Genomic DNA, 9717 nt, shown 5'->3' with positions numbered 1-9717 from the left:
TCCACTGGTAAATTTCAATTCCCTTTCTATGAAACCAAACAGGGAAGAGACAGCGCGGACATTTTGAAGAAAACCATAAATCAAACCTGACGGACAAACGTGTGTTTTATTTTATCTGCACATTTATGATGTGTTCCTGAACACCTCACGCTGGGAAAACAAGAACGTTCTTCAATCTCTGGGGGCCGAGGCTGACCGGAGGCATGAACGAGTGGCAGTGTGGGCGTCTGAGCACGTGTCACGACAGGCCAGAAACTCTTAAATCACGAATCCGACACTTCACAGCAACCTCATCTTCCAGGCAAATTACCCAGAATCCTCTGGAACATGACTACAAGTCTTTGTGTACACGGATATATATTAGAAATTACACAGTCCGGCAGTATCATGATTTCCTTTACACGTATATTCACATGAACCCTTTCTGTCCAGACACTCTCCAAGGAGAAGAGACCTCGGCGCCATGTCAGGCTTCTGCCTGGAGGTGCGACTGACTTTGGTGATTAGAAACAAAGAGCGTTGCAGATGCATCAGAGACAGGTTAGCACGATTTCACGAGCCCCGGCTTGTCCGTCCTGTCCCGTCCCGGTAAACATGCAGGGCGAATCAGTGCTTGGAGTACCTTCCTTTGTTTCAGGTTTCCAAATGGCAAAGTTCAAGTGTGTTGCTCCTAGTTTTAAAAGCCCTTGGATTTTTTTAGACAAATCTGTGTTATGAGGATTTTCCTTTCTATATGCAAACATACAGGGGGGCACTTGAACAAGCATATATTGAATTAAGTGTAAACGCAAAACTAGCCTTTAAAGCAAAGTAACACAATAACAGCGCCAAGCAGATGAAAAGATGAACAATGACAATGCAGCTCGTGTCACACACACACACACACACACACACACACACGCACACACGCTGATTAACAGGGTTTGGTCTTCAAGTCTTGACTTCAGAGTTTTTACTGTCCCTTTTGAGAAAAAGCTGCTTCTCTCCCACTTAAACAGCTTCTGCTGCATGTTTTTCTTTTTCTTTTAATGAAAGTCCCGTTAAAACTGCTGCCGTCACGCTGAAAGGTAACAAAACAAGAAAGAAAAGCTCCTCAGTCAGAAGTGTAAGAGCCTCGGCTCAATGGTCGCTTGTACTGCGAGTGCCTGACAGAAGAGGAGGCTCCTGTGGACAAAAGTATGGGTCTTTACAGACGAAGGTGGGGTGCAGGAAGTCAGGTGGAACCACAGCCTCAAAGGCGGCTTTAACGTCCTTTGTTCTTTTTGGCATTTCCCTAAAAGCAACAGAAAATGCTCAAGTTTAGTTCAGCAAACAGTTTAAAAGTCCCCGCTGGGCTTGTTCAGATGGGATGCATTCAGGGGCAATAAAGACCGTCCGATTTTGCATTCATTCACCTAAGAACGTGTGGAGGCTGGTCCGAGACCTTTAAGAGAAAATGACTACTCTGAGCTCTCGAACATGTTCTTTCCTGCCACTTTCACAAAACGCAGCTGCCTGCGTGCGCATGAAGCAACACGCCGCCAGCGCCGGCCGCCGCTTCGCTTTCTGCGACTTAACGACTTTTCCAGACGGCTCCAGCGGGTGCTTTTCCCATCAGGCGCCACGGAAACGGCAGCGGCGCTCGGTGCCACCTGGTATCCGGCGGAGGCTCTATGTCACGGTGATCTTTCACGCTCCCTGCGGCCACGGGCACTTTTGTCACCGAGCTTTTACATTTATTCCTCGGCTAATGTTGACAGAAAGGGAACGAACCATCGAAAGACTCCGGAATCTAAATGATTTCCCGACCTTGCTGCCCAGTTTGAGCGTGTCGATCTCCTCCCTCTGCTTGCTCAGGGTCTCGTTCATGCTGCACAGGTGGTCGCTCATCATGCTCAGCTGGTCTTCGTAGCTCCTCTTCGTCGTAGTCAGCTCGTCCTGCGCGAGAGAGGCCGCGGCGTCAGCTCGGCCCGGCTGCCGCCGGCGTGCGAGGAAACCGTGCCGACGTACCTGCAAGCGCGTGATGTTCTGGTTGGCCCGTTTGACGTCCTCGCTCAGAGACTCTCGGGATTTCTCTGCAATAGCTAATCTCTTGGCCAAAGCTCGACACTAGAATGAGGAAAAGGGAAGTTAAAGTACTATATCCGTCACCTAGGTTTGATAAAAAAGGGAAATATTACCCTGAGAACCCAGCTATACATCCAGTTTTGTATTAATTACCCTCTCAAATGATCCACCCTTGGTGGTAACCAGCTACAAATCCTCCCTCGGCCCGAAGGACATGAACTAGAACATCTAGAACATCCACCTTGCTTTAGTTCAGTCTTGGTGAACTTTGATCAGGACAGTGGCAGCACATATTTATATAATCCTGGACACCTTCCTGAGCCTTCCAGGACCTGCAGAAACGGCCCCACAGCGTAAAGTGGCCACCGTCCCGATTCCCCGAGGGGAGGGTGCGTCCGTGGTGACAGACACAGTCTAGACTGACTGTATAGACTAGACAGCCTTTAGTCTATAATCACTGGAGACACATTCGTGGTCTCCTGAAGCTATCATGGGTCCAATCCCACCAGACTTTTCTTTGATTAGGTCAGTCATTCTTCATTGCTCATGACTGCTTTGCTGATTTTGTGCTTTTAAAGGAAGAGATTCAAATGGGGAATTCCAATGAGAGGATTCTTCGCATTCAGCGGAATCGTAAAACTAGAAATGCGAGGCGCCACATGTACTGTTAGACATGAGAGCAGGGGGCGCGTTTATTCTCTACTCGCTCGGAACCTCTTTGTTCAGAAACGGGCTGGCGAGTTGGACAGAAGATCCCCGTAGGAGCTTCACCTCGGAGTGGAAGTGCACGGCTTTGCTGTCTGAGATCTGGAGCTGGGTGGTGAGCTCCCCCACTCTGGCCATGTAGTGAGTCTTGATCAGCTGCTCTCTGGACTCCTCGTCTCCAACCTGCAGGCACAGACCAAACATCGGGATTCTCGTCCTTCCAGGGACGTCTCCCCACGCCGCTGACTGATTTTACGCAGCACATTTGCCAATGGTGAAACAACTCACATGCTCGACTGAAGGGGTTGTGCACAACATGCCCACCTGGCGACAGCAAAAAGAGTGATGTGGAGTGATGCGTGACATTTTTAAAAGGTTAACACTAATGACGGAGCAGCGCACAGACACGAAGCTCTGGATCGGGACAGCATAAATACCAATTAAGCTAAGTTACAGCTTTGCCTGAGAAGCACATGAAAACAAAAACAAGACGACACTCAAAGGCAGAAGCTTCGCTTGGAGGAACACACACTCACCAGGCTCGTGCACAGCGTCAGCTCTTTCCCGGCAGCCGTTGACTCGGCCTCCATCTCCTCGTGGCTCTGCGTGAGCGTGCCGGCTGCTGCTGACTGGGCAGCCAGACTTCCCCCTAGAGCTGCGGCCAGCTGAGCTTCCAGGTCTACGATCCTCTGGTTCTCCTTTTCCAGCCGCACCTTCCCCAGCTGGGCCTCCAGGAGCCAGTGTTCCTTCTCCTGCTCCAGCCGGGCGATCTTCTCCAGGCTTTGCTGCACCTGCAGGAGTCCCATAAGGGCCGACAGTGAGCTCGTGGGGAAAGCAGAACTATACGATTCATATTTCCCATCCAATGTTCTCTTTTATTTTCTAGCAGTGCTTTTATTTTGTAGATTCCCTGGTGCGCCACTGAGGTAATAAAGTGGGAAAAGAAGGGTTTGAGAGGCTGATCTCAAAATAAATAGTAATAAATGATGACAAAGACATTAGATAAAAGCTGTCAGGAGGGTCTGGGTCACTCGATCAGGCCTCACTGGGGTCACCTCTGACATGTTCGTCGAGCCTGGAGGCTTCAGAGCTTCATGGTGACGGATTCAGGGTTTGAGCTGCTGACGCTCAGCTAACGAGCAAGCGCCTCTTCTGCTCGTTCCAGCTTGAACCACACAAACAGTTGCAACCCTCCTCTGTTTTTACTCCACCGTGCAAACAGAGACGGCCAATAGTGATTCACACATGATTACTTTGTTCAGCGGCGCTGTAGCCGCCGGCCACGTGTGACCCATTTGGGAGAAAATGAAACGTGCCCTTTGCACAAATCGATTCTCATTCGCTGAAGTGGGATCTGAAAAGAGTTTTTCGAGGCACTGACGTACCTGCTGAGTGAGACCTTCTCTGCTCTCGGTGGAGCTCGTGAGAATACGCCGATTCGACAGGGCTTCGCTGTACGGAACTGACTGTGGCCTGGGCTAAAGGTGGGAGAGAGAACAGAGGCAGAGGGAGGGAGGGAGTGATTATTTTAACAAACTTCGTGTCAACTATTATGTTCAAAAGCAGGTGGTCAGAGGAGGATAAACCTCTCCTGCAGAGACCATCTAACCTTCTTAATGGCACTGATATAGGCCGAAGCTTTCTTCTTGTTGGCTAGCATGGTCTCTGCTTGCAGAGGGCTGAGGGCCATGGTGCTGCCTTTAGGGCTGTAGGCTGGCGATGTGAAGAAGTCCAAGTTGTTGCTGAAGAAAGTGGCGATCTGCAAAGACGGACAAAAACAACCTGCAGTTCTGGGAGCAGGTCCTCACTATTCACACCAGAGGGAATTGACGCGACATCCCGAGTGACAAACTGGTCACATGATCGCTGCAATAACGCACCCTCAATATGACACCAAGCATTGTGTGACAGCTTGTGTGCATGGACCATTTCATCCTGATCCTCAATTCACCCAGACAAACCATTTATCCAAATCAGAGAATTTGAACAGCATGTTTGAACACCTACTAGCTGTCCACCTGAATCATGAAATTCTGTTTCCACATTACTGCCTAACTATAAAATGATCCAGTAACAGTGAAGACACCTCGCTGCTCATGCTTAGGAAAGCCTGCCCCCTGTCGGACGTACCTTTCCAGTGCTGCTGGTCAGAGACCCTAAAGATCCGAGCAGGCACTCTGAGGTGGTCAGGAGCTTCTGGGTGACCGTGGGCAGCTCTTGCTCTAAACCAGCCTTCTGATTATAGTGCTTTGACATCTCTGGGCACACAGAACGTGAACACAACAGGGTCAAGTCACGCAGAAAACACCGTGTCCACATTCTGATGGGTCAACTGTTAGCGGATGGCTACAAAGGGGGCTGCTCACCTTTAATGGCATCGTGAAGACTGTGCAGGCAGCCCGCCAGCTGGGTAAAAACAGCCGAGGTGCTGCTCTGCGGCACCACGTCCTGACACACACCTGCGGCACGTTTAGAAAAGGACAGTATTGTATTGCGTCGCACACTTTCCCTCCCATTAGAGAAGGGCACAGTCACAGAACTCTGAGCTCGTCTCAGTCCAATGTGAGCGCTAACTTACTGGGTAAGGCCAAAACGTTAATGTAGTTCTGCAGTTTCTCAAACATCGATGTGACTCTCTTCATGTCGCCGTGTAACTCCTGATTTTTGGCAGTGAGGGCAGCGGTGCAAAGAGGAGCCTCGCACTCTTCCTCCAGACTGAAAGGAAAAGACGAGACGTCCGTTAGCACAGCCTCGTGCGCTCCAGGTCACTATTACCGCACACACACACGGCACGGACCTTTTCAGCTGGTAAGGGAGAATCTTTTTCAAAAACTGTACGTAAGAGGAGAAATGATCCGCAAAGCTCTTCAGTTTGACAACAGTTTCCTTCAAAGCAAAACAGAAAGAGACAAGGATGAAGAGCGAAAGGGAAAAATCAATGAAACAGCTTCAACGTTAAAAATAAAAACCCTCTCACCAGGACCGTGACAGTGTCCTCAGTGATGCTTTGGTGTAACTGCAGGAAGCTCTCCTCCAGGGGGCGCACGTAAGCTGCATTTTCATGTAGGTACTGAGAAAACTGGTGGGAGAGGAATTCCAGCGTAAATCAGGAATACTCACTCAAGGGATCCTTTCATTAACGACAGTTCTGCCTGAGGAGGCTTCACCTTCTGGTTGAGGGCAGAGATGGGCTCGATAGAAGAGTCTCGGGGGTAGATGTGAACTCTTTGTTCTGTGTAGGAATGGAAGTTCAACAGAGCGGCCACGAGGTCCTGGATAAAGCTCAGCGCCTGTCCCACCACATCCCGAGCTTTAAGCTGGAACAACATGAAAGAAAAGCACTTTTCTTAAGTTTGAACTTCTAAATTTGCTCCATTTACACTGTATTAAAACCTCTGTTAGCTTTGATGACCGTAGGTTTATGGCGTGGGAAGTTAAACTTAAAGCTTAAAGAGAATATGGATAATGGATAAATGGATAATGTCTGTTCGTCTGACTTTACTGACATCGTCAGGCCACGTTGAAAGATGAGAAACATACAAATTGGAAATTTAAGGTAAACAAAAAAAAAGGGAAGTGAAGCAACGGTTCCCCCCGAACACACACAGACACACACACACCTGATGCCTTCGATTGTGTGGCGGGACATTGAGGCTGTTGTAGTGGACGAATTCTGCAGGAACGAAGGAGAAGAGCAGTGAGCAGAAGAGACTTGATTCTATGGACCGGAGCGGTGGAGCCGTCGGCCCGTCCGTGTTGAACAGACGCCTCCCGCTCTACTCCTGGGCCCCGGTACGAAGGCAGGCGTGGGCTCGGGTACTCACTGGTGTCGTTGAAGGGCACTTTTTCCTGGATAACGCTGCTGCTTTGCTTCACCTGCCTGCTCAGCTCCGTCTGGCACCGCCTCAGCTGCTGCTGGCTGCAGAGACGGGAGCGAAAACTCCGGTTAAACAGCTGAGTTTCTGCAGCCTAACTGGTTAATCTCAAAGCAGCCAGTGAAGGATGAAAGTACCAGTCTTCCGCTCGCATGCGGCACTCCTGTGCTTCCCTCTCCAGCGTCTGTGTTTTCAGCTGTAAAACGGTACGAAGTGTTAAAGTGTTGTAAACATGCCTGATAATTAGCTCACATCAGTTAGCTTCAGTCCGTTGATGCCCTCACCTCTAATCGCGCTTTGTCGCTATGCAGCCTCTCGATTGTGTCCGTGTACTTTGTGTTGAGCCCGTTGACGGCGTCCTGGTGCTGCTCTGCCTCCCTCTCCAGCTCCTGCAGTCGGGCCCTCAGCTGGGCCTCCTGCCTCTTGTGCAGCTCGTCTGCTTCATAAAACTGGATCCCCCATCCAGCAGGATGAATGCAAGGTCTCGACAGTACGGTGGAGTTTTAAAACAATACGGGCCGGAGCCGGGGGCTTACCTGGATGTGAAGTCGTTCATTTTCTTCGATCTTTTTTTGCAGGTCCTCGTCAAACACGTTCTTGGTCTCCAGGGCGTGCTGTGAGGGAGAGTCGCCCTTGTTCTGCGGGGCGATACAAAATGAGCCTCGGTTTTTTGTTTTCGCTTCAGGACGACTTTAGATTCGTCCTGGAAGGGTAAATGCACGACCAGCTAACACACCACACAAGCCTGGATCACCTTCCCCTTTTTGCCTTTGGCCTCACACACAGCGAGCTCCTCCTGCAGCAGCTCCACCCTCTTGGCCAACTGTTGGTTCCTGAAGCTGAGACTGTCCATCTCCTGCTCCTGCTTCCTCAGGCTCTGGTCCCTCTGCTTTAACTGGTCCTGTTCAGGTTCAGAAGAAGCAAAAATCACAGCGAGAAACCAGGATATGAAGTAAACAATGGCGCCGGTTGGCTGTTAATACATTTTATGACGCCATAATTGCAGGGAGACAATTATGGCTCATGTAATAATTCAACTTTTCTACTGCTGAGTGCTACTGTGACTGCAGCATTCTACCTTGAGGGAGACACAGTTGGCCTGTTCATCTACGACGGCCTTTTTCAGAACCTGGTTCTGAGCGCGGAGCTGTGAAAACAAAGAAAAACAGCACGTGACATTTGACCAGACTGAGATTTCCAGGTGATTTTCAGCTCTAAACACCACAGGTTTCCCACAACGAGCTGGATGTGAGGTTTGCTCGAACCTTCAGATATTCAGCACAAGGCAACAGACAACCACGTCAAGGTGTGTTTGCAAACCAGGACAGCAGCAGTAAAACGGAGTAATAATTACAACTGCACTTGTCAGAGTTCCATTTGTCAGCTCTTTTTGAGCAGGAAATGTGCTGCTGATCAGATTTGAACAGGAAGCGTCACACACTCCACAAGCTGTCAGCTGACACAGAAACACACTCAGTTAATGGGTTGTGGCACTCAAAACAGGATTTTAACAGTTTTTAAACTCTTTTTCATCGCTGAATGATACCTGGGTGCATATTTAGATGTATTTACAGTTGCTCGGAGGCCACATTTAATGCCAATTTCCTGATCTTTGCTTCTGCAACCTCAATAAATAGAAGACTTTGGTCGCTTTAAACTTTGCAATAATGGGTCGATAACATGGAGTTTAAACTTCAACAGTACAGAATTGTGAACCCTGCAAACACGTCAAAATGGGTGAACATTTAGTGTTAATAACGAATGTGGTCCTGTGCTGTCAGGACAGCTTTAATGTCAGCTGTAATAACCACTAATCTGGAGAGGAAAGGGTTTACCTTGGAGTACTCCTGTGCCAACTTGCTATATTTCGTCTGCAGGTCTGTAACGTTAGCCATTGCTGGTGGAAACCTTCCCGTCGATGATATATGATGCTTTTAAACGGTACCAGTCGTCGGGTTGCTGCTTGTCCAGTTAGCTTAGCCGGCACCGCTATCTGCACTTCTTCCTAAAGCCTGAGCTACTACCTGGCTACCTCCAATTAGCCAGCTCACCGTTATTACAAGTTAACTAGCTTCTTCAAAGATGCTGGCTCCCTCATTTTCTTCGACTGCCCACAAATACATCGTGAAATAAAACATGCGGTGAGAGTGGCAGAATCACAACCGGTTGCTGGTTATCTGATGTATGCTAATTTCTTTAGCCGGATGTGCTCCCGACTTGACAGCGACCCGTTTTAATGTAGCACCAGTAGCCTTGATGCTAGCCGACTGGGCTAATAGCTATGTTAGCATAACAAATGCCAACAAAGGACACCAATTATAGGCCATTCTGTATCCCTGCATCCGTGTAAACGACTGTATTTGCAAACCGAATGAAAGAATTCATTTGTTTTATGATAATCTAGTAAAAAAGAGCTGTCAATCGATTAATGTGCAGAATACTTTCTTTTTTTTTAAGCCGCTTACACCCTGAAGAGACGAGGCGACCGGAAACAGACGCCGAAGTGAAAGTTCACGTGACATGTCAGGGGCGGGACTTAGGGCGCCCTCTAGTGTCCGCGAATGATTTATGATTCCGGTATAGCGAATAAAGGTTCCGATCTAATTTTATCTATTTGTGAATACATATTGTAAGCATTTGGTTTCAGCGTGTATCAAGCTTAATTTTACTGGAAAAGCAATAGTCAACATCAGTTTACGCCAGTCGTGTTATATCCGTGATGAAATGCTTACATCTGAATTTGAGTGGGAACAAAAACAGGGTCAGAAATGATCATATACAGTAGACTCCATATGATAGAGTCACTTCAGGAAGGACAGCCTCCCCGGTTCCTCTTTCAAAACGCACATGACCTCATTTATAGATCACGACTGAAACGACATGTTGCTAATGCAGCCATCGCTGGTCAAATCCTGCAAGATTAATTTCAACTAATCCACGGTAATCTCCTCATATTTTCACTGCGGCCTCTTTATTTCCTTACACCCTATAACGAGCTCCCCGCTGCTCAGGAGTTTGTGCCTCAATTCCAGCATTTCTTGCGATGCCTCATCCCTTCTCCTGCCCTGAAACTCCCATCCGCACGCCACAG

General features: G+C 48.6%; 1 protein-coding gene across 4 annotated transcripts; it reads right to left on the bottom strand.

Moving 5' to 3' along the window:
* Positions 1–87: 87 nt before the first annotated feature.
* On the bottom strand, positions 88–9137 carry ppp1r21 (protein phosphatase 1, regulatory subunit 21). Of its 4 annotated transcripts, none has more exons than XM_057046604.1 (22): positions 8462–9136; positions 7705–7773; positions 7363–7527; positions 7163–7264; positions 6911–7075; positions 6764–6822; positions 6576–6670; positions 6372–6424; positions 5919–6068; positions 5729–5830; positions 5549–5637; positions 5330–5466; positions 5118–5210; positions 4882–5009; positions 4361–4510; positions 4137–4229; positions 3288–3542; positions 3040–3075; positions 2818–2934; positions 1990–2088; positions 1789–1917; positions 88–1273 (listed from the first exon to the last, which is right to left on the bottom strand). In XM_057046604.1, the coding sequence occupies exons 1-22, from the start codon at positions 8519–8521 to the stop codon at positions 1244–1246; spliced, it is 2376 nt and encodes a 791-aa protein (XP_056902584.1). In that variant the 5' UTR covers positions 8522–9136; the 3' UTR covers positions 88–1243. The 4 variants fall into 4 exon arrangements, with proteins under 4 accessions (XP_056902584.1, XP_056902585.1, XP_056902586.1 ...); XM_057046605.1 differs by having other exon boundaries at positions 7381–7527; XM_057046606.1 differs by lacking the exon at positions 3040–3075 and having other exon boundaries at positions 8462–9137.
* Positions 9138–9717: the final 580 nt, after the last annotated feature.

This window comes from Takifugu flavidus, chromosome 11, assembly GCF_003711565.1.
Source record: "Takifugu flavidus isolate HTHZ2018 chromosome 11, ASM371156v2, whole genome shotgun sequence".
Lineage (NCBI taxonomy): Eukaryota > Metazoa > Chordata > Actinopteri > Tetraodontiformes > Tetraodontidae > Takifugu > Takifugu flavidus.
The sequence above is the reverse complement of the archived record's forward strand: the minus strand, read 5'-3'. Positions and strand labels throughout refer to the sequence as shown.